General features: G+C 44.1%; 1 protein-coding gene across 10 annotated transcripts in view; it reads right to left on the bottom strand.

Moving 5' to 3' along the window:
- The window catches only part of JHY (junctional cadherin complex regulator), a 71489-nt gene extending 46549 nt beyond the window's left edge, over nt 1-24940 (bottom strand). For 3 of the 10 annotated variants that reach the window (XR_007920382.2, XM_051848527.2, XM_070047466.1), the window contains exons 1-3: nt 24764-24936; nt 22095-22515; nt 5746-6259 (exon numbers count right to left, since the gene is read on the bottom strand). Coding sequence is in view for 8 of the 10 variants with exons in the window: in XM_051848527.2 (XP_051704487.1) it covers nt 5746-6259; nt 22095-22432 (852 nt within the window). In the remaining 2 variants the exon portion in view is untranslated. Of the gene's footprint in view, nt 1-2950; nt 3263-5745; nt 6260-14080; nt 14326-22094; nt 22516-24248; nt 24526-24763 lie in introns of those variants that run through there. The other 7 variants (XM_051848538.2, XR_007920379.2, XM_051848532.2 and 4 more) reach the window with 7 other exon arrangements.
- Between the last annotated feature and the right edge of the window lie 483 nt (nt 24941-25423).

Genomic DNA, 25423 nt, shown 5'->3' with positions numbered 1-25423 from the left:
TGGAATCTCAACATGGTATGAATTGGCATTTTTCTTAAAACAACTAATGCTGAGTATCTTCTCACATGGTCAGCAGCCATATGTATTAATTTTTCTGTGAATTATCTATTCACATATTTTTTCCATTTTTCTATTAGGATCTTGGTCTTTTTCTTACTGATTTCTAGGCATTCTTTATATATTGAACATAGTAATGTTTTGCCTGTGATATGAATTAGGAATATTTTTCCTGGATTGTTCTTTAGATTTTAGCTTTGCTTATTCTTGAAGAATTTTTTGATATTTATAAAATCAAACATCAATATTTTAGGAAAAACTTTGGGGAGGGCAGGTTGTGGCACTGTCGTACAGTAGGTTAAGCTGCATCCCATACACAGCACTGATTTGAGTTCTGGCTGCTCCACTTCAGATCAAGCTCCCTGCTAATGTACATGGGAAGGTAGTGGATGAAGGCTCAAGTACTTGGGTCCCTGCCACCACATGGGAGACTGGATGGACTTCCAGACTCTTGGTTTTGGCATGGCCCAGCCCTGGCCATTGTGGCCACATGGAGAGTAAACCAGTGGATGGAAGATCTCTGTCTCTCTCTGTGTCTCCCTCTCTGTTGGCTCTGCCTTTCAAATAAATAAATACTCACCCTTTCTGTAATTCTGCCTTTCAAATAAATAAATATTTAAAAATTATTTTAAAATATATTTGAGAGGTACACACACAGAGAGAGAGAGACAGAGAGAGAGAGAGAGAGAGAGAGAGTTATCCCATCCACCGGTTCACTCCCAAAATGCTCACAACGGCTGCAGCTGGGCCATGGTCAGAGCCAGGAGTCAGGAACACAAATCAAGTCTCGCACATGGGTGATGGGAACCCAATTTCTTGAGCCACCATTACTACCTTCCAGGGTCTACATTGGCCTGGAAATGCAGTGAGGAGTCAGAGCTACAAACTGAACTTAGTCACTCTCATGTGGGATGCAGACATCCACTATGCTGAACATCCAGTCTCTGATTAATCGTTTATATATTCGGAATTCTGAAACATTTCAGGATTGTAGGCAAATTTCTTATTTTTTCCTAGTATTTTTATGGTTTATTTTTAAAAATTAAATCTTTGATCCTCTTGAAATTTATGATGTATCCATGAGAGATAGATCTAGTTTTACTGTTTTTCTGACGGCTGCCCAGCTGTTTTGTTGACTAGCCATCATTTTCTCTCTGATTTCAGATGCTGCCCTTTTCAAATCACATCATTATATAATATATTCCCATATGTAATTTGGTTTCATGTTTGGGCTTTTTATTCTGTATATTCCATTTTTCTGTCACACAGGCATTAAATATCACTCCATTATTTAATCATTGAAGTTTTATAATGTATTATCTAGTAGGGCTAGATCCTTTCATTACTCTTTGTTTCCAGAGTTTTCTTTATTATTCTTGGCTATTCTTCATTCAAACTTAATAATCAACTCTTCAACCTTCATTTTGAAGAAAATCTATTGACAAATTTATTGGGATGCTGCAAACTTAGACTTACTTTGAAAAATCTTCCCAGATACAATGTACTACCCTAAGACCCTGCCTGATTCATCCAGGCCTGGGTGTTTGCAACAACAGGATGTACTTACACCTGAGTTTTTTGGTTGTGAAATGATAATCAATATTCGTGCATTCAATCAACAATAAGTGCCATTTAGCCTTGCAGTAGTCCTCCTTGGAAGACATTTGTCATCTCTCTCGAAGAATTCCCAGGAAAACTGATATCCAATGTAAAAAGCTTCCAGGTGGATGCTGCTTAATTTAAAACAATAACCTCCAAATCTGCTGCTCCTACCTTCTCACCGCCTACCACAAATCAACTGAATGAGCCTATCAGTGGTAGAAAAGATTAATGCTCTCTCGGTACTGCCTTCCACTGATTTAGACTGCTAGGTCTCTGGTAACATCTGCAGACTCCTGACTCTAGCCCTTGCTGTCACAGTGTGATCTGTAGAGCAGCAGCCTTGCATCTGAGAGCTTGTGACTCTCCCGCTGACCTACGGGACCAGAACCTGTACTTCAACGCGATACTGAGCTGGTTCATAAGCACTTCAAAGTTTGAGAAGCAAGGCCTGAGTGAGTCTCAATGCATAGGCCCTGTAGCAGCAGCGGCATCACCTGGAACCATGTAGAAAATTCAGATTCTTGGTCCTCCAACCCTACCCCCATCCCCACCCCGCACACTCAGGGAATTTGGGGCAGCAGGCCCAGCAATCTGTTTGAACAGTTTTCAGAAGATCCTGACGCACACTAAAATTTGGAAACCATTGCTGTAAATCAGGGATTCCCTACCTTGGCTAACATTATTGAAACCACCTGGGGAGTGTGCACAACTCCCCATGCTGAGCATGCAGCCTGGAAATCAGAATTTCAGTGGTTCAGCCAAGTATCGGTATTTTTCAAATTCCTCAGTGATTCCCATGTGAAGCCACGGCTGAGAACCACCCCTCTAATCTGGAACAACGGTTCTCAAACCTGGCTTCAGGCTAGAATTACCCTAAGAGCATTAAAGAAAAAGCAAAACTGAATCTCAGGTTCTTACTTAGATTTAAGCAGGTCTGGGTGCAGCAAGAGTCACTGTTGTATAAGCTTTGTAGGTGACTGAACCAGTGCTCCACAAACACCATTTCCCCTACATACACTAGAAGTCACACTAAAGCCAGTACAGTTTGGGGGAAAGGAAGAGATATATTTTTTAGTCTCCATATATTCTCTGAGCCCTTCCCAGGAAAACTGTGTTAAGCTACTTACTGTGAAGATTAAAAGTAAATACAGACTACAGTTCCTGCCCATGGGGAACATATTTCTATCTGCAGAAAAGACCTGCACGCATTTATAAGTAGTATTTCAAAAGAAACACATCATTTTATATTATTGGCTATAATTAAATAAAACAAATTACACATACCATTATGTTGCTATTAGGTCAGGTTCATTTCCATCCTTAAAAAACATGATGGAGCAGCTGTTTGGCCTGGTGGTTATGACATCAGAGTGCTTGGGTTCAAGTCTTAGCTCTGGCTCCTGTTTCCAGCTTCCTGCTGGTATGGATCCTGGGAGACAGTGATGACCCAAGTGATTGGGTTTCTGCTTCTCACATGGGACACCTGGATTGAGTTCCTGGTTTCTGGTTTCAGTTCCAGCTCAGCCCTGGCCTAGTCCCAACTGTCACCAGCATTTGAGGATTGAAGTAGTGGATGGAAACTCTCTGCCTCTTGAATAAATTCCTTTAAATAGGAATAAGAGTAAGGAAATACAAGCTAGACAAATGGTGAATAAACAACTTTGAAATTGATTAGCAGTAAACCCTGAGTCATTTGAACCTGGAGAAAGTGGTGGAAAATGTCAATAGCCCCCTCCAAGACTATTCAAGAGTTTAAGGACTGAGCAAAGCTAAAATGATTTAGTTTTCTCTGTGGCGTAACACAACGAAAATCAGGTTATGGAATCGCTGACAATCAGTTCACCCAAAAATTGTTTAAAATTAACTTGTAACTATTGACAAAATCAGCAATCAAGAAATCAGCAACTAAAGAGTTTATAACAAATATTTTTCTCTCTTATCATTGAAAATATAACTATCTCTTTTGGTCTCACAATCTGCTTCTCCTTCTAGATCAGCTTCTTTTGAGAACATTTTTAAAGATTTATTTATTTATTTGAAAGGCAGAGGGACAGAATGTGAGGAAGAGACAGGGAAGAGTTCTTCCATCTGCTGATTCACCTCCCAAATGCCTGCAATGGCCCAGCTGGGCCAAGCCAAACCTAGGGGCCCAGAATTCCATCTGGGTCTCTCACGTGGGTTCAGGGCTCAAGGACTTAGGTCATTTTCCACTGCTTTCCCAGGTGCATTAGCAGGGAGCCTGATCAGAAGTGGAGCAACCAGGACTCTAACTGGTGCCCATATGGGATGCTGGTGTTGCAAGTGGTGGCTTAACCCACTTTTCCACAATACTGGCCCCAAGAACATTTTTTAAAGTAATGAAAACTATTGTCTTGGACTGTGAGAAATTACTAGCTGTGAATATTTCTCACAGATATTGGACAGATGGATTTATATTTTTAAATGAACAATTAAAAATTTTACATGGCTTTTATAAGACAATCTTTAAACTAAAATTGAGTAAATTATGTTGAAAGCTGCTGAAGAATTTGTTTTGATAATTCAGCTAAATCAATGACATCCATTCCTTTATTTTAATGTTACAATGGCAAAGGTGTCACACAATCCAATAACATGATAAAGAGTCTGAATCAAAGAATCCATGAGTGTCCATCATTTCAGCTATGTTGTCCATCAGGAAATGCTTAGAGGCCAGAACAGGTTAGAGTACTTTAAATAATTCCAGCTAGGATCTAGAGCAGAGTTGAGGGTATTCACATTAAATTTAATAATCTCTCCTTCATGTCCGAAAAGGGCCCCATGTTAGTAGGTCATGAATTTCAAGCCATTTTCCAAAGAGGGTGGTGAATTCTGCGGATCCAGCCTCTCCTGTCTGGTCTGTGGAAGTATCCACCAGGAGGTGGGCTGATAAGGCCTTTCTGTGCTCCCATGGAACAGAACCAAATTCACTGCCTCCAACAGGGTGGGATCAATCATTTGGCATCGAATTTACACTCAAAACAACCAGATGAGGAAGAGAGGGCATTTAATATTTTCTAATTTTTTTAAGGTTTATTTATTTATTTTGAAAGGCAATATGAGAGACAGAGAGAGAGAGAGAGAGGGAGAGAGAAGGAATAGAAAGATATTTTCCATCTGCTGGTTCACTCCTGCAATTGCCTGTAATAGTTGGAGCTAGCTGGGGCTGGGCCAGGCCAAAGCCAGGAACTCAGTCCAGGTCTCCCATGTGGGTGGCAGGACCCAAGTACTGGAGTTGTTATCTGCTGCCCCCCAGGGTGTTCATTAGTAAGCAGCTGGATTGGAAGTGTGGTAGCCAGGACCTGACCAGGCACTGTGACATGGGATGCAGGCTTCATTGCTCTGCCACAACACCTGTCCCTAGTTTTATAGATGGAGAGACCAAGGTTTAACAGTATCATATCATTTAAGCAGGTCCACAAAGTATGATGTAATGATTATCAATGACTGTTGCAAAGACAATAGAATCATTTGAATAATTTTTTTATAAAAAAGAGCATGCTGTACCCTGTCCCCTCCCCTGCCCCCACTGCCACCATGCTGTACCCTGTCCCCTCCCCCGCTCCCACTGTCACGATCACCCTATATGAACACAGAATCTGAGTGGAGAATCACTTATGCACAGGAGCTGTAGCTACTGATGTGAGTCCATCACATCACCTCCCTTGTGTTGGGGCACTTAATAGTCTTGAAAAACCATGCTACGGTGGAAACAAAGGCAATTATCATAGGGAATCAAATACTCATTCCTAAATCTATCAGGATACACAATGTTTAAAAATTCTCTAATTCTTCTAATAGAGATATTTCGGATACAATAATTGAATTAGCAGTCACAGCACTGCAAACCATCGATTGCTTTTGTTCTTGATGTTAAGGATTTGAGGAATAATTCTCATTCTACAAGAAGGGGCAGCCCACAGGGCCTAGGATGGAAGCGTTTTTTCCACAATGCCAGGTGGTTACAGTGACACCATCGCCCCAAAGGAAGAGCTATTCAATCATCTCAAACAAAAGCAAATTCCCATTTAGTGTTTCAGAAGAGATAGTTAGGAACCCTCTACTTACCTGCTGCAGGTGAGTTTCCCCCCTTTTTTTATTGTGAAGCTGAAGATAAGAGTCTGTTTTAGGAGTGGGCAATCCCAAGGTCAGCTTATTTTTCTCTACAAAATATTGTTTGGGCTTCTTTCGCCGACGGCCTCGTGATTCCGACAGGAAAACCTCATTATGTGAACTTGAACTCTTCACATACTGAGAGAGGTTGCTGGAATCCTCCTCCAGGTCGCTATCGCTCAGCTCGGAAAACGGCTCACTGCAAGGAGTGCTGTGCTCATAGTGTGTGCTTAAAAATTCACTCCCAAGTAAGGAGGCTGCACTCTGTGGACTCTGCTGGCTGTCTTTCCCCCCTGAGAGCTCCGCCGATGTCTCCTTGGAAGGCTGAAGTGGATCCAGAGGCAGGTTTTCCAGAGAGCTCTCTCCAGACTCCGACAGCCCTTCCAGAGCCGACAGCTGCCTTTCCTGTTTCTTATTCCAGTTTGGGTCATATTGGAGGTCTGAATATTTATCTTTCATTGGTTGTTGGCTGCCCAAAGCAGAAAAGAAATGGCAAGTCCTCAATCAAAACAAGTTCACTCATTACAGTCCCTTGATCATTTTATTCTAAATCAATCTCCACCTTTCTTCCTTCTTTACTTTCACTATCTGTATGTTAGACATAGCTCAGCTCAGATTAGATCCCTTCCCCCACCCCTGACAACACATAAGGGCAAAAAGGTCTTAATTATCCAAGTTCACTGAAATCCAAAATAAAATTAGAAGATAGTTCAATGCTAAATGTCAGAACGACCGAGAAACGAAGGCCACTAGGTTAAGTCATGAACCACTGTAGCTCAAAGGGTGCTGGGCACAGCAACAGTGACTCAGTGTTCAGATGGTGAAGATAGAATCGTCATCCTAGCTGGTGATATCCACATCTGTCTATATATAGGAGGGGAAACCCAGACTGTCACCTAGATAACATTTGCCTCTGCCTGCCCCTGTGGGAAGGAAAGCCAGGTTTTATCCTGATGAAACACCCACAGAAGATCATTTTTCTTTTCAGTGACTTTGCTTTTCACTGCATTTTGTTGTTGTTATTTTACCAAGGGAACTACAGAAACCTCCCCAAGCCTCAGAATCAGACTGTGTCTCCCTGAAAGGTTCATGGTGTTAGCATGAGAGCCCAGCAGACAGGTCAGGGTGTGCTCACAGTGTAAGGCAGCCCTATTTGAATAGAAAGTCAAGCATGTGGTCCTCCCTGGGGGGAGTGAAGAGTCCACAGTCAGTGCACCTGACCCCAAATGAAGTCCTCCCTTTCCTCATGACAATCTCAATTTGTAAAGCACCCCCTAGTCTTAACCAAAAAAGAAAAAAATGCCAGTAATATGGCATATTTAATGGCCCCTTTGATCTTCAAAAGCTAAATGGGAGAGATTTTCCTTCCTTGAGTACAGTGGATGCAATCCTCTAATCAAAAAGAAAATGTAAATCACCTGGGCTTTTTATGCTATTTGATATTCCCGTTTACAGAGGACATAATTTTATGCTGGGTAAACAAACTAATGGCCCCTTTAATGCTAATTTACTCTTCTTAATGTGGACCTAGATTTCTTTGATTTGATGGAAAGCAAAAACCAGAGCAAAAAGCCAAAACTCCCATGCCTTGCTAAATTGTCATTTTGAATTTTTTAGTTCACATATTAAGATAAGAAACTTCTTGAAAACAGGCTGCTCTTCCTTTGCCAACATGAGACAAGCTCCAGTCTCCTCCAGTGCAGTGCCCAGATGGGCACAGATCGCACTTGTCAGAATACGGGTCTCACCACGCCTTGAGCCCTACAGGGGCGGCCTGGTCCTGGGGCCTGATGAGCAGGGTTCACCTGGAGGCTGTCCCATCTTAGGAGCACACAGGCCCTCTCTGCCTGGCCTTTCACTTGGCTCTGAAGTCACCAGCACGTACACAAGACATGATGTGGTCCAGCAGGGCATAATCTAGACGTGAACCAGACAGACCTGGACCCATATTCAGGGTCTCTCTCTACCAGTTATGTGTCCATTGCAAATTGTGTCACCTCCGAGACAGTTTCTCACAACTGTAAATACGGATCATTCATATTCACTGTGTTTATTTCACAGGGCTGCACAAATGCTCTATCACTGTGCTCACTGAGCTCTCCAATGGTAAATTTGTCTTCTCGCCTTTGTAAGCTCCTGGGTTCTGCCTTCATAAGCTCCCCACGTATGTCCTAGAACACTGTACTGTGGAGGCACAAGTCAAAAAAATGCATCTATGGGCCAGCATTGTGGTGTAGCAGGTTAAGCCAGCCATCCCATCTGTGTGCTGGTTTGAGGCCTGGTTGCTTCACTTCTGATCCAGCTCCCTGCTAAAGCAGCAGAATATGGCCCAAGTCCTTGGGCCCGTGCACGCAAGTGAGAAACCTGGATGGAATTCTAGGTTCCTGGCTTCAGCCTTGCCTAGACCTGCCTGGCCACTGGGGCCATGTAGGGGTATAAACCAGCAGATGGAAGATCTCTCTCCTTTCTCTATAAACCTGATTTTCAAATAAATAAAAATAAATCTTAAAAAAGGAAAATGCTTATAGAATAACAACTGTTGACTCTAGTCAACTCTTATATAGCTTTAGATTTAAATTAGGATCTAAACACACAGAAGTTTTTTGCATTGAACCAAATTAGTGAATGAATTTAGGGCTTATCTTGTACTAAGTTAAACCTAAGGTTTGAGTGTGATTGTTTAGTAGGAAGAGAAAGCTCACGAACTATCTTCATAAAAATGAATGCTGTGTGTGTGTGTGTGTGTGAGTGAGTGTGTTTAATGAAGAAAGGATATGTTTTCCCACACCCATGCTATGCTGTTGCAAAAAACTGAATTTAACTTTCACTTTTCACTAATTTATAAAGTAATTACTGAGCAATTACTATGCTTGGGGTCATAGTAGCAAACGGTACAGCATTGGATTGGCAGCCTACTAGGGGTAGACAAGGGTGCAAGCTGTGAACAGTTTGGAGTGATGAGCCAACAAGCATGAGCTATCAGGACAACTTGGGTGGGGCATCCAATCTTGTCCTGGTAGATGGGAGAAAGGCTTCTGGTAGAACTGATGGCACAGTTGAGACCTAAGGCCAAAATGGGCAGGAGGTGTATCCCAGGTTGGCAGGATGGCATGTAAAAAGGAATGGAGTGGAGGGAATATAGTCCCTCCAAAGATCAGCTTTTGTATGGATAAAACAGGGGAAACCTGAGAGGTAGAGTTCAAGGTTAAGTAGAGGTCAGATCTTGAAGGACTTTGTAAACTCTGTGAAGGCATCTGGGCCGAGAGTTTAATCAGAGAGCAAAGGCTGTAATAAATACTTCTGGACAGTTGAAGTGGTGAGTTTCTGGGAGAGATTATGAACAGAAGCAATAAAATCTTTTTTGGAAAGAAAGGTGGTCCTCTACTTTGTGTTGCGTGGAGCAGGCTGGCCACCTTTGTTAGGTGACAACACCAGGGATCTCGTGTGCATTATGTATTGTATGCTGATCCAAGGGATGCTTGCAGTGACTCTTCAGATTGATCCTTACAGTAACTCTGAGGGAAGGACTATTATCCTCATTTAGTACTAGAGAGAGCTGAGGGTTTTGGGGCTTAAGTAAGTCTCCCAAGGTCACAGAGCTTACAAGTGCAGGAGCCAGAAGAGAGGCCCTGGCAGTCAGCTCTGGAACCCGACTCCCATCCAGTGAGTTGTATTGTGTCACTCCGACAGGTGGTAATCAAGCAAGTGTGTTGCAGACTCTGCCCTATGTGAGTTACTGATCTGTCAGTCAGTCGGCAGATGATGTACTGAGTACCTCCCTAGGTACAGGCAGACTATCAGGCACAGAGGACAAAGCACGGAGCAAAACAGAAGCAGACTGATAGATCTTGCCCTCCAGTGGGGAGGACAGGCTTTAGGTAGCAACTGTACTGATTAATTAGGTGCATAAAGAAACAAAGAAATATAGGATGCTATGGGTACTCAGAAAGGAGGACCCAACCTTGCTTATCACTGGAAGTATGTTACCCTTTTATTTCTAGATCCAGTTGTTAGATGATATGTCAAAGTCCACTCCAACTCCATTTTTCTCTAAGCCTGTGATAGACTCATAAAAGAATCACTAACTGAGCAATGCCAGGATTACTTTTTTATCGGTGATCTTCAGTGACAGAGGGGAGTGGATTCCCTGACTTCAACGTCTGCTGTGACACTAAGCGAATTGGTGCACTCCAGCTGGTCACCATGTTTCTGAATTTGGTTCCTGATACCAGCCATTCCTATGTGAATGTAGGCAAATAGTTTACCTACTGTGCATCAGCCTCCCTATAAGTAAAACAAGGGTGACAGCAGTACCTTCCTCTCAGTGTTGAGAGGATTAAGCAAATTAGTATATACAAATGCACAGAACCGTGCTCCTGGCACAGAGTAAGGATTCAGTGAGGGCTAGCTAGGGAGGCTGGTCTTGGCTTGCTGAGGGTTACGTGTGGTCCCCATGACATAACAGTGTTGTTGTGCATCGTACTTCCTGCTGATGGCTCTCAAAGGGATTCTTCTCTCTCCAGGGCTTACGTTTGGAAAAATGTTTCCAGGGTACAACATTATCTTGGGATGCACTGAGTGGTAGTGAAGAATTAACACTGTGGATTACATCTGAACAACAATTTAGGAAACAGGATTAAGAAATGTCAGTGCTTCCACATGATAGACTTATTTTTAACATCTGCTGAAAGATAATGAGGAAGATAAAACTGGGAGAATGAAATTATTTTAGACCTATAAAAAAGCTGAAATTTCTAACCGTGACAAATTTCCACTCTTAGATGACTGTAGAAGAAATATCATATACGACAGCAAAGATTGATGTTTAAATGTAACCTGGACAAGCCAGAAACAAACCAGAGAAAACAAGTTGCTGAGGCTGGGAAACATGTTTTTGAACCAACTGTTTGGAGAGAAACTCCCAGAATGCATCCAGAGGAGGGTAGAGTCTGAAACTGTGGCTCTCATAAGAGCTTTCGTGAAACTGTACCATTTACACCTGCAACGCCTGTCTATAACATCCCCTTGCTGAATGCAACAACCTATGCTGAAACAAATGGGAGGTTGTGCTTTGCAAAATCATGAGCATGGAAAGCTGGAACACTTCACAGAAACAAACCTAATGGTTGGGATAGAACATGATATTAGAGAATCCCATTGTTCTGGGCTTGTGTGCTAAGAAGCTCCATTGTGTTCTATGGTCCAGGTCAACACACCGGGACAAAACGAGCCTGAAGTGTCCTTTCATAAGTAATCATTTGTGCACACAACATGCACCTCTTCCCCCACCCTGTTTGATAGAAAGGTTACACAGACAATGAGCACACAACTCTTTTGTTGCCATTCAGACAACAGATGCCGGGGGCTCCTCTTCAGATCCTAGGTTAGAGACCCAAGCGCTGAGGGAAGGGGTGGGAGTTATCTCACATGCATAGGCCATGATATTTGCTGGCTTTAATGGACCCTATTTGAGTACTTACTGTGATAACTTCAAACAAAATAAAATCAAATCTCCATGTAATGAAGAGCCTCACATTCAGTATTGTATTCAATCAAAAAATTACTAAAATTAGAGCATGTTTCTAGTACAATTAACATCCTGTGCACTCACAATAAAATATGCAGTAACTGGCCATTTTGCCTGTTGAGGAGGTGAATAAAAGCATTGCTATTAATCATTTAGCTGTTATTTATTTGCCACTTTATTTTAAGTAGGCAGTTAAATTGAAACTGCACATGTCATTATTGATTTAGGTTTAATTTAATCCTTTTAAACAGAACAATTATTCCCAATTTATATGCCATTAAATCTTTTATGCATATGAGCAGCAAATTCAATTTTTGTTTAAGTGTAAAGTTTTTAACGCTTCTTTAAAGAACTATAAAGCTGACAATGGTTTCCAAGGATTTCTGAATTCTATGCTCATCTTAATCTTCTTATCAATGGCTTTTAAGTAAATAAAATGAAATACATCCAAAAGATTAAAAATTCACTCTTGCAAGTATTAAATAAAATGGTTCCACAAGTATACTGAAATGTTTTCTGGAGGTTATTTGAAACCCAGAAAACTTCATTTAATGCAGATAGTCACTCTGCTGAAGAAATTTAACATTTTAATAGAAAAAGGATGGTCTACAAACTGAAGGCCAAAGACTGACAGAAACAATAAAGAGAAGGGGCTGGATAGCTATCCAGTGAATTTTATTTACAGCAATTATATAATTTGGATGATTCCAAAGTCCCCTCCCCCCTCTTTTTTTCTTTAAAACAGATTTGAGGCTGCAAAATACCCACATAGCTGTCTCCGATCCTTATTATTACCAGTCTTGATTCAAGGACAATCTCTGAGCTAAACGAAAACAAATTATCTAAAGAGGACATGTGAGTAATTGCAATGTAAAATTCTAGTACCTCACTTCTATTAAGACTATGTGATGTGAAACCGAGGCGGTGCCTTCACAGGGGAGATGCTGTCTGACACAGTGTTTGGAAGCCTAATTCCCTTCGTTCAGTGAGTTTACAATGCGAATGCCAGACATTTGCCACGAAAGGCTTGTGTGTTCCCTTCATTCCCCAAAACAGCGGCTGACAGGCAGAAAGGGATGTCGATTTATACGATCTCCAGGGGCTTATGCTTTCCTCAGATACAGTCTCTTACATTTATTTTTATTTTTTTGACAGGCAGAGTGGACAGTGAGAGAGAGAGACAGAGAGAAAGGTCTTCCTTTGCCGTTGGTTCACCCTCCAATGGCCGCCGTGGCCGAAGCGCTGCGGCCAGTGCACCGCGCTGATCCAATGGCAGGAGCCAGGTGCTTCTCCTGGTCTCCCATGGGGTGCAGGGCCCAAGGACTTGGGCCATCCTCCACTGCACTCCCTGGCCATAGCAGAGAGCTGGAATGGAAGAGGGGCAACCGGGACAGAATCCGGCGCCCCAACTGGGACTAGAACCCGGTGTGCTGGCACCGCAAGGCGGTGCACCGCAAGCCTACTGAGCCACGGCACCTGCCAAGTTTCTTACGTTTTAAATACCAGATATTAGGAGCACTTGAATCACAAGACAGCTGTGAGATCATGGGGGCTAAGCAAGGGCCAGGCCCTGACCCTGGGGTGGAGTCCAGGTTGCCACTGACCAGGCACAGGAAGTGGATGAGTCGCTTCCCCTCTCTGGGCCTTGAGGTCTTCCTTTGTGCAACAGGTGAACAGGATGACCGTTAGCAATGCCCACTGCTCTAACAATCTGTTATTTTCTTGGTTGGACTGGGGGCCTCTGATGCAAAAAGCCAGCAGTGTAAGCAAGTGCTGGGAAAATTATTTAATTTGAATTCAATCCAGTAAAAAACTATGCTAATCAAAATTGTTTATATTTCCAAACTTGTCAGGAAGTGGAAATAAACAAGAATGTGAAGTCCATGAACTAGACCTTCCCTTTAGCAACTTCATTAGCAGCCCCTTGATCCTCTTGACAAACTCAGGGGATTGTAGGTGATGTACCCTTAGATTACTCTTTGTTACGTTTCGAACTGGCTGTGTATTTACTTATTTTAACAGAACAACACATCCCAATTCTTGAACTAAACTGGAAAGGAAGGAGTGACTGTCTCTGGGGGCTTTAGCATTTCTGGCTGGGACTTTGGCCCTAATAGATGCGACTCATGCCCACGCACACCTGACTCCCACAACAGCTCATCTGTTACAGTGGCACCATGCCTGCTCTGATGAGTGCGTCGGGGTTTAACTAAAGCACAGTTTGTGAGGAGATGAAGGAACGCAAAACAAAATGACTAATAACCTAGAGACGGCACAAAGTCACTACTCTGATCTCTCAGAAAGAACACGCTCCTAGGGATTTCCCAAAGGCTGTGTGGAAAGCCCCTGGAACACGGATGCAGTGGGACGTATTTGAAGAGACTGGCCAACCAGTGGACTCAAAGTGAAAATCGATCTACTCCAAGACAACATGTAGCAACAAGGATGACGTTCCAGAAAGCAACAGGAGCAAACGCTGACCCTGGACGCTCTTACAATGTTCTCAATAATCTCAGAGTACTAGAACCAGCCTTAAAAGCCTTGTTTACTCTCCCCATCAATGCGAAAACATTGCTACTACACCTTTAAGAGACTGTAGCCTAACCTCAGCTTAAATATTTCCAATGTGTTCTATAAAAACAGCCTGGGAAATCTGGGGGGACACGGAAATCCTGAGCTTTGGCCTCCCCGAGTCGGTCTCTGCTCAGGATGTCTCTGTTTCGGTTGTGGAACACCCTTCAGGCCCTGGAAGTCACCACTCACCTGATCGTTGTATCAGTCAGAAACAATACATGAAAGCATTGGAGGGAAAAATGATAAATCACAACAATAAAAAAATGCAGAGTGCTATTACTGAGTTCCTTTTTAACTTCCAGATAATTCTGAATATTCAACTTAACTGTTAATCCCTCATTGTTCCTCTCTCCCTCCCATTACTCTCTAACGCAGCTGCTTACTGGACAGAAAGCCTCCCTTTTGTGGAGACTGTGTTTCCAGGTGATAAGAAAGGAAAGCACCTGTTTCCCAGGAGAGGCGCTGAAGAATGAGGTTTATTATGACCTCACCACCCGAAGTGAAATCCAGTTAAAGTCTCTTTATCCCAAGGATATGGTAGCCTTTCAAATTTTTATGATTTTCCTAAAACTTATAAATTTTATGTGCATATTTACCCTAGCTTTGGTTTGCTCCATATTTTTAAAAAGATTTATTTATTTGAAAGGCAGAGAGGCAGAGGCAGAGAGAGAGAGAGAGAGAGAGAGGTCTTCCATCTGCTGGTTCACTCCCTAGATGGCTGCAATGGCCAAAGCTGTGCCGATCTGAAGTCAGGAGCCAGGAGCTTTTTCTGGGTCTCCTATGCGGGTGCAGGGGCCCAAGGACTTGGGCCATTTTCTACTGCTTTCCCAGGCCACAGCAGAGAGCTGGATAGAAAGTGGAGCATTTGGAACTCAAACCTGTGCCCATATGGGATGCTGACGCTGCAGGCAGCGGCTTTACCCACTACGCCACAGCGCTGGCCCCTCCATATGGAAATTGTGGTATCTTACCTTTCACTACACAGTGAACTGGGATCTTTCATCAGATCAGTCTTTGTTGACCTATCTTGATATTTATTACTAGAGGCTCAGGCTTTATAAAAAAAGTTCATTTATTTATTCATTCATTCATTCAAAAGGCAGGGTGACAGAGAGAGACTGAGAGAGAGAGAGCTCTTTCATTCCATGGTTCACTCCCCCAAATGCCTACAACAGCCAGGGATGGGCCAGGTCAAAGCCAAGAGCCACAAACTCCATCCTATCTACCATGTGGGTTGCAGGGACCCGTGTGCTTGGGGCATCACCTGCTGTATCAAAAATGGACAGCTGGGACTCAAACTGGCACTCCGGTATGGGCGCCAGGATTTCAGGTGGCAGCTCACCCTGCTGCACCACAATGCAGGCCCTAGGGACTCATGCTTTTTTCTTTTTAAAAGAATTATTTTATTTATTTGAAAGACAGAGTTACAGAGAGAGGTAGAGCCAGAGAGAGAGGTCTTCCATTCTACTGGTTCACTCCCCAAATGACTGCAACAGCCAGAGCTGAGCTGATCCAAAGCCAGGAGCCAGGAGTTTCTTCCAGGTCTCCCACGCAGGTGCAGGGATGCAAGGATTTGGGCCATCTTCTACTGCTTTCCCAGGCCATAGCAGAGAGCTGGATCGGAAGTGGAGCAGCTGGGACTTGAACTGGTGCCCATATGGGATGCTGGCGCTGCAGGCTGGGGCTTTAACCCACTGCACCACAGCGCAGGCCCTAGCTCATGCTTTTGAGTTGGGAGAATTCAGGTAAATTTCTGGTTGTGCCACTGAGTGAGTCTGTACACCTCCACAAACTTCACAGCTTTGGTCCCTTCTCTGCAAGACTGGGAAAATAATACCCATCTAAGAGGCTCTTATAAGGAAATTGTAGTTAATTACGTAAGTATTCTGCTAAAGAAGACCTTATTAAACACATGTATGAAGTATTCTGTTGCTGCTTTTTCTTTCTTAATATGCAAGGCTGCAGAGGCTCCAGGACTGAAGAGGTTATTTCTGATGCTCTAGGAATTACATTGATCTCTTTGTGCGCACCGAGTGTCACAAGGCTTGTTCTGGAGTGGGGTTTAAGGATTATCACATGAAGCTCCTCTCTCCACTCACGACTCATTCACTGCAGTCAATACGGCTCCAATTTCTATTAAGTAAAAGGTTTTCTCTAATCCATAAACATTGAACGATGGCTTGACTTTGGTAGATACAAGGGAGTAATTGCTTTGAGGAGGTTCTAGTAACATCAAAACACACGAGTAGGGCTAAGTGATCTGCCGGGCAGCTTTCACAATTATTGCTTATAAAAGCAAGAAGAAAGAGATTTCTCCTTGGTTTTAAGGCAAGACTTTGACTAATTATTTTGAACTACAATTCCCAGAATGCTGTCTACCTTGCAGAATTGAAAGCCTACTTGAATGTCGTTTTGAGAATCTGAGATCAATTCATCTGTGAATTTCGTGCCTCCTGAGATACTCAGATCCAAGCACTAATGTACCCGGGAAAGGTTTCCGAGACTCAAGTGAGACAGGGCAGAGAAATCAGGAACTACACACTCACCCAGATCATATTCTTGAGGCATTCTTTGGCTAAAGGCTTCAGTCCTGTTTTCCTTTGTAGCAGGGAAGTGGGCCTCTGGTTGATCAATGCACTGTGCAGCCAAACAATTAAATGGGGTTGTCACCCACTCTAATCCTGGGGTTGGCAGTCATTAAATGCTTCCAAGGCAAATCCACCCGGGGGAGACAGCAATACCAAAGGGCCTCTGCATCAGAAGACAACAGCCTTAGTTCTTCAAAACTCCCTTTTTGATTTGTGCGGGCATCACTGTTTACTTTGAAATGTATTAAACAGTATTTAAGTTGTCCTTTGGTGAGGAGCAGGGGTTTAAGTCAGGTCCCTTAGAGCTGGACAAAAGGAAGAAATGAGGCCACCTAGTGGATCCCTGCCTTAAATTCTTCACCTTGAGAATACCCTGCTATTGCTAGAGGTCTCTCCTTTCCAATGCTGCCATTTCTGTAAATAAGAACTACTACCACTGAGTGCCCAGGAGACTACACAGTATTCAGAGGAGAGCCAGGGTAAAAACACGGTGACAGCAGGAATTCAGACTCCTGAGCTTTCGCGCCAGCGCTCACTAGACACAGGGAATGGTGTACATAACCCCTCTGCTTCATTTGTACCCTTAAAATGGGATCGTCACAGTAACTGCCTATCAGAGATAGCATAAGGATTCAATGAGAGTACAGGCAAAATGTCTAGGCCACCATAAGCATTCTAAAATTGCCAGCTATTGTGATGAAATCCTTAAAGCAACCTGTGGCTTTTCTTCTCCCTTTACTTCTCATATCTGATCTGCCACCAAACTCTGTCAATTCTTTCACACACAAGTGTAATTCAATAAGCTTGTGGAAAAATGGAATTAAAAATATGAGTTTATTTTGGTGTAAAATAAATTTTGAAATCAATGTATAGTTTTTTCCATAGTAAACAATTTCCATATATTATGAAAAAATTTGCACCAAAAATTGTCTTTGCATCAAAATAAGCTCATACTTTATTTTTTCACAAAACTTTTAGTACCTACATATATATATATATGTATATATACTACACACACATACATATATATAAACTATATAGATATAACATTTCAATTAAAGTGTTGCAAAACAAAAACACAAATCAGGAAGCTGGCACTGTGGCATAGCAGGTAAAGCCGCCCCCTGAATTGCTGGCATCCCATATGGGCACAGGTTCAAGTCCTGGCTGCTCCACTTCGGATCCAGCTCTCTGCTATGGCCTGGGAAACCAGTAGAAGATGGCCCAAGTCCTTGGGCCCCTGCACTTGTGTAGGACACCAGAAAGAAGCTCCTGACTCCTGGCTTTGGATCGGCACAGCTCCAGTCGTTGCTGGAGTGAACCAGTAGATGGAAGACCTCTCTCTCTCTTTCTCTTTCTCCCTCTCTCTGCCTTTCAAATAAATAAATCTTTAAAAAAAACCACACAACTGGGGACATCCCAATGTCCACCTACTAGCAAATGAATAAACGTATCATGGACTATTATGCAGCATGAGGTACATCTATAAATACAAATAAAGAAAGATACCCAAGATACTGATGATATTTTATTAAATGAAAATGACCACATACCAAAGAGTATATCTGACTTGATCTCTGGCTAAAAACGTGCAAAATTATATTAAAGGAACCAGTGCTCTAGAACAGTCGATTAAGCCACTGCTTACAACGTCTGCATCCCATATCAGAATGCCAGTTCAAGTCCTGGCTGCTCTGCTTCTAATCCAGCTTCCTGCTCAGTGGAAGCTGGCCCAGGTACTTGGTCCCCTGCCGCCCATGTGGGAGACCAGGATAGAGTTCCTGGCTCCTGGCTTTTGCCTGGCTATTGCAGCCACTTGGGGAGTGAATCAGTGGACAGAAGATTTCTCTGTATCTCTCGCTATCTCAATGTTGCTATGCCTTTCAAATATATAGATCTTTTAAGTACAGATACTCAAGCTCACAAGTCATCAGAGAAAAGCAAATTTATAAAATGATAGGATTTTATAACCTGTCAGAATGTCAAAAATTAAAGAGACTGGGGAATTGTGCGGATTGGGAACTTGCAGGCGAGGTGGGTAAATTTGAAGACATTCACCTGTGAATACATATGCCCTACAGAAACTTTGGCACACATGCCTGGAGGGACACACAGGATGTGCACTGAGCACCCTGCCGAGTAACGAAAACTGGAAACAACCCAAATGCTATCAATAGAAAAATGGATAAACTGTACATATAACGGAACTTACACAGTAATTAAAAATGGGGTCACACGTTTGGCCTAACAGCTAAGTTGTTCATGTTTGATATCAGAGTTCTTGGGTTCAATACCCAGCTCCAGCTCCTGACTCCAGCTTCCTGCTAATGCAGACCCTGGGAGGCAGCAGTGATGGCTCAAGTAATTGGGTTCCTGGCAACCATAAGGGAGACCTGGATTGAGTTCTCGGTTCTCAAATTGCAGGGGGGATTTGTAGGACTGAATCGGCGGATGGAAGCGCTATCTCCCCTCTCTCTCTTTTCTTTCTCTCTCTCTTTCTCCTCTCAAATAAATAACATTTTTAAAAATGAATGAACTAAGGCCATGCGTCTAAATTTAAAAATATAATAGTAAAATGTAAAAAAAAAACCTCTACCTGAACAAAGCAGGGTTCCCCTACACACATATTAGTGATTGTACAATTAGTGAATATATACACACACACTCATACTCACTGCTTACAGATTACCCACTAAAGAAATGAACAAAAGATTCGTAAGGAGAGGCACATCCACATGAGTGCTATGACTTGGGAAAGCAGTAGAAAATGGCCCAAGTCCTTGGTCCACTGCACCCATGTGGGAGACCCAGAAGAGGCTCCTGGCTCCTGGCTTCAGATAGGCACAGCTCTGGCAGCTGTGGCCAATTGGGGAGAGAACCAGTGGATGGAAAGGAAGACCTCTCTGTCTCTCTCTGCCTCTCCTTCTGTGTAACTCTGACTTTCAAATAAATAAAGGGAACTTTTTCTCTAATATGTTATAATTTTAAAAAATATACCTGCAACAAATATGGCAATAAGAGCCCTACCATACTTTCCACTGTACTTTTTTGTAGGTTAAATTTTTTTCATGATTAAAGAATACTGAAACAACAATATCCCTTCAGAGCATGGTGACCATATTCATCTCTGTTAGCCTCATTTTCCTTATCTGCAAAATGGAAACAGCAGCACCTTGCCTGCAGGGCTGATTAAAGAGTTAAGTGAAACCACAGACTGACCTTTGACGTGATATCATCAGCAGCATTTGTCATTGGCATTACCACACTGAAGTGGCTTTGCCCACTGCGTGATTACACTGTAATTTAAAAGGCACGAGCTGGCAGAACAGCCTTCGCTAAGCGCCGCCTCATCTCACTGCTCTCCCTGAGCCTGTTTTCTCTCCTCCTGGCTCATTCTCCCCAGTCCAGGCGAAGGCGTCTGTCTTTCTCAAACCCACCTGTGTGCTCTTGCACCCAGCACCTTGGTGACCACAGTGATCAGTTTCACCGCATTCTGTGGCCCCTGAAGACACACAGGAGTTTGATTTGATTCAAGATTCCCAGAGAAAGAAAGAAGGAGCAGAAGGAAGGAAGAAAAAGACTAAGGACCGGGCGCCACTTCTGGTTCTCACTTATGGCCTTTGCGGGGGCCGCACACTGGGGCAAGTCAGCTGAGCTCTGTGAGGTGAGTGGTTATACTCAGTGATCCATAAATTCATCTTCCAGTACCATGGCAAGTCTTCCAGGTCCCTGTAATCAGACTCCAAACTCGGTCTGTGCTAGTTGCTGTTAAAACATGTATTATTTTAGCCTCACAATAACACCATGAGGTACCATTAATATTATTATTATTATTATTAGCATCCCATTTTTACTGGTGTGGAAACTGAGGCACAGAGACATTAATTAGGTTTGGACAAGGTAAATGGTAGAACTAGTATTTAACCCAAGCAGTCTGCTTCCCACTGCATTGAAAGCCCCCTTCTAATCAACAGCTTTTAACTTCTGTACTGCATTGCATCATTTACTGCTTCATTAAGACAGGGATATCACCCAGCCATCCCACTCCTGGGAATTTACCCAAACCAAAAGAAATCAGTATGTGAAACAGTTATCTGTACCCCTATGTTCATTGCAGCATAATTCACAATAGCTAAGATATGGAATCAACCCAGATGTCCATCAACTAATGACTGGATAAAGAAATTATGGTATATATGCACTATGGAGTACTACTCAACTGTGAAAAAAAATGAAATCCTGTCTTTTGCAACAAGATGATCACAACGGTAAACTGTTATACTTAGTGAAATAAGCCAGTCCCAAAAGGACACATATCACATATTTTCTCTGATCCGATACAACTAATAGAATACCTGAAATGTAAAGTATTGGAGCAAAATAGACATTTTGAGAGTGGATGATTGTTTACTGCCCTTATCTCTTCCACTGAAGATTAATCTTTTGCTTAGCTTTGTTTTATTTTGTTTTGTTTTCTTTTCTTTTTCTTCACACTATTTACTGAACCCCTTTACTCAGAGTAGGGTGAGCTATATGTCACTAAGTATACTGACAATAGATCATTGCAAAAATGAAGACTGGGAATCCGAGAGGGAGGAAGGAAGGGCTGGAATGTGGGTGGGAGGGAGGGGAAGTCCCACTATGCTCGTAAATCTGTATATATGAAATATATGAAACTTAAATTAAATACAATTTAAAAATAAATTAATTTAAATTTGAGCATAAAAATTCAGTGATATTACCACATTATTTTAGATTTCCTGACATTTCGTGGCCACTCAAAGTTACCATACACACTGATTATTAGATTAAACTTTTTTAAAAAAGATTGACTTATTTATTTGAAAAGCAGAGAAAGAGAGGGAGAAACAGAGAGGTCTTCCACCTGGTTTACTTCCCACATGGCAACAATGGCTGGGTCTGGGCCAGGTCAAAGCCAAGAGCCCAGAACTCCATCTGGGTCTCCCAAGTGGGTGGCAGGGCCCTAAGCACTTGGGGCATCTTCTGCTGGCTTCCCAGGTGCATTAGGGAGCTGGATCGGAAGTGGAACAGCTGAGACTCGAACCAGCATTCATACAGGATGCAGTGTTGCAGGTGGTAGCTTACCCAGTATGCCACAACACCAGCCTCTTTGATCATACAAGGCCTGGGAGGTAGACTTCTACTAGTTCTGACACAAGGGGCCAGATAGGTGTCTCTCATTATTTGTATGTTACTGACATCCTCAGCTAGGCCATGAGACATTTGACAGAGGGAGCATCCTGAGACGGGTGACTTACTCCAAATCATCACCAAACAGCAGTGCCTGGACCAAATCAAGGCCACCAGACTGCAAACACACATGTATCCTGAACCTTCTCCAAGATGAGGTCATAGCGGGGGGGGGGGGCAAACCTTGAAATACGGACAAGGATATAAGGAGTATAGGAAACGCAAAGGTCCTTGATGATAACCATTGCATTTAAAAAAAACGTAAAGAAAGCGACAAAAAAAAAAGGCAACAAGCTGTCCTTTGCCACTGGAGACCTGCCTACCACAGGCTGCCGCCTCTCTCTCAGTTGCAATGGTCCCAGTACGGATGTAACATCACCACCCTGCACGAGCCGATTCATTACCTGTCCTTCACAACACTGTCCCAGGCACGGACGTCCTCCTCCCTGGCCGCCTCGGCTGCTCTTCTGCTGGCTTCCTCCTGGGTCTCACTCAGGCTGTCCGGTCCAGGGCTTCCCTCTAAACTGTCAGGCTCCATGTCATTGTCCCGGAGCTGGTACTCCCGCTCAGAAAGGGAGTGCATCTCTTGAGCGAGGCTTTCTGAGTCAGATTCCAAGGAGTCTTTGGAAAGGTGCAGGTCGTCTTGCTTCACAGGTGGGTCTGAGGACGAGAAGTTCAGCTTCGGATGAGGGACAGGAGACTGCAGAGAGGGCTTGGGAATTAGCTTTCTCTGACTCATCATGCAAGGTGAAAGAATTAACAGAGGATACTCTTGTTGAGAGGAGCAGCTGGTTGACTTAAAGTTGTGGTTCACAAAAGCATTACCTAAAAACAAAATGTATTTTTGTTAGTCTGGGGTCACTGGAGTCTCCTTAATGGCAATGTTAATCCAAAAGGTCAGTGAGTCAAGAGAATCTGTTATCTGTAGGCTTTTTTTCCTGCACCCTTTTGTGTTTATGAGGGAGGTACACTGGAAAAACTATTGCTTGTCTATGTACAGCAATACAGTTGGTGTAGAGCTCATCAGTAGCCTAAAATGGCTGCTTCTAGCTTCCCAGGGCTTGTTACCAACAAGCTTGGACCAAGCCACATGTTTTAAGCACAAAAGTACCTTGAAAGCTTTATTTCAAATGCCCAGGGCAGTAAAAATACGCTCTGTTCAGTAATATCCATGGGTACAGGAAAACAGGTGCAAGATCTACCTTTTGGAAAGCAAAGACAAGAGAAAGAAGAGTGGTTTCCCAAAGTGCAGCTGTGAACCAGTGAGTTGTTTTGTTCCTAGACCTGTTTCAGCTGACCACATCTTTTGCAAAAGACTTTTTGAAACACCCAGGTTGCTAGACACATGTGATTTAGGTGGACGTGACGTGGAGATCAACCTCAGCTCGGTATTTAAAACAACAACAACAACAGAATAACGATTCAAGCTGTTCAACAAAAGATGTGGGGGCCTTGTGAATTGTGCTACTGAGCAATTCACAGACAGCAGAGGCTGGATGTCCACAAACCTGATGCTGTCCTGGGGAAAGCGGGGAGGGTGGGAGATCGCCCGAGCAACAGCTGAGAGTTAGCTGGAGTCTCTGCCACCTTGTTGAGTGTGATTCCCAGCGCCCCTCACTGTTTCAAAGGGCTGTTATAATGACCCCTGAAGCACTGGAGTGCATACAGGATTGAAAGCACATGATGTTTTTGGAATGTGCCTCCTTTCATCTCTACCTAGTGTTTCTATTTTGGTTTATCTTCTATCTCACTGCCTTTATGTCTCCCCCTCCCCCCAGGTAACAGAAACCGTTACTACTGGAGATTACTGTAAGATTTGTGCTCTTTCTTGTTCTCTTGGCAAATCCTAACTTTTAACTAAATAACAGGGCCTTATTCCTCCTCTCAGGATTGCGCCCGATGTTGACCTTGTTGCTAATTTGCTTATGTTCCCAAGGAAGCTCAACTCCCTGGGGGTGGGCGGGTGGGGGAAGCACCCTGACAAACCTAGCAGACAAAAGGTAACCTTCATATTTAAATGCACACGAGATCTTTCTAGTCAACTCCGTTCTCTCTGTTGGTAGATGGACATCAGTAAAACCTAATTTTACAGACTGGTTTCCTGTATTAAATCTCTGATTTTAAAAACACATATTGTATTCTGCCATATTATTTACTGCAGAGAAGCAGACTGCCTGTTTATTTTTAGGACATTGCCATAAAGCAACAGATCTACCAAACACTAATACATTTAAACTAACACAGTTTGTATAAACACCAGTTTTACTGTCAGAGTTACCGTCATTATTTAAGACCTTGAGGAGCAAGCGTACAATAACCATCACAGTCCATTTTAGAATTGCTCTTTCATAAAATAATTCATCCCCTTCAGCTCTTCTTTCCTTCAATGAGGTAAGGCTAGAGTTTCCCGGAATTCATAGGCAAGGCAATGTAGGGGGTAATAATTTTGTTAACAGATGAACGGAATTTGAGAAGAGCAAAGTGAAATCTCACACAGGCTGGGTTTCCTGGGGAGCTCTGGTTTTTTGAGGGCATGGGATGAAAGAAGAAATACTGACAAGCCTAGAGAAGTTAGCCAGCGGGCTGAGGGGTGCGGGTCCCGGCACCGCGCAGCGGGAAACGGTCGTGGCGCGGGAGTTTCCAGGCCGACCGCCCAAGGATGTCCAGGGAGGAGGCAGGGCCTGGCCTGAGGAACCTGGGTCTGGGCCACCAGCCCTGGGATTGCGACCTCCCTCCCCGGGAACCAGGAGGCCTGACCGCGCTGCAGAGGTGAGAGGTGCTGAGGGGGGCCGCCGCTCGGACACTGGTCAGGGACCAGGCCCGCCGCCAGGGGCGTTTGCAGGTGCAGGAAGTGACGGCCGCGCGAGCCTCGTGGCCTGGGCCGGCCTCGCCTGACCCGGCTCTGGGAGCCCCTCGGGGTGTGGCCCGCGACCCCGACCTCGCAGCGTCCCAAGGCTGGCTCCTCAGAGTCCTCCCGTCCCGACCCAGTTTGCTCGGGCGGATTCCCGGTCCCCCCGCTCTCCCTCCCCGGCCGCGCCGCCCACCCCGGCGCCGGGAGGCCACCGCCCGTCACCTGCGCGGCGCTTCCCGGCGGCCCTGCATCCTCCTCGGGCTCCCGCCGGCGCTCTCCGCGGCCCGCCCGCCCCGGCGCTGCCTGGAGACGGCGGCCAACACAGCCGGCCGCGCCCCTCGGGCCCGCTGCGCCCAGGCGGGGAGGGCGGGCCGCCGCGCGCCCAACTGCACCTGCTGTCGCTGGCGCGGAGGCCGGGCCCCGCCGAGGGGCCGCCGCCGCGCGCACACCCTGACCCCGACGCGGGAAGCCGAAGGGCAGGAGAGGCGGGCTGCCGTACATAAAGCAGCTAGGATACCAAGAACTCCTGTTTAAAAAAAAAAAAAAAAAAAAATCCAACCATGAGCGGGTGAATGACTGGGACACGTATTTCACCAAAAAAGAAAAAAAAAAATCAAGTGGCCCGTAAATATTTGTGGTTTATTGAAAAGGTGCTTAATTCGTTAACACTCAGAAGAGGGCAAGTTAAAGCCACAGTGAACACCCTGCTCACCAGCCAGGCGCCAGAAGTGTGCTGGTGCCTGGTTAGAGGGCCAGGTGGGGAGCGAACCCCTAGGGTGCGAACCTGCAAGGGGATGTGAACTGGTGCCACCAGTCTGGAGAATGATTTGTCTTTGTATACGTGTACTTTAGGATCCGGTAATCTCTCTTGGGCATTTCCCC

This window comes from Oryctolagus cuniculus, chromosome 1 (genome assembly GCF_964237555.1).
Source record: "Oryctolagus cuniculus chromosome 1, mOryCun1.1, whole genome shotgun sequence".
NCBI lineage: Eukaryota > Metazoa > Chordata > Mammalia > Lagomorpha > Leporidae > Oryctolagus > Oryctolagus cuniculus.
Note: the sequence above shows the minus strand (reverse complement) of the source record. Positions and strands in the feature narration are given on the sequence as shown.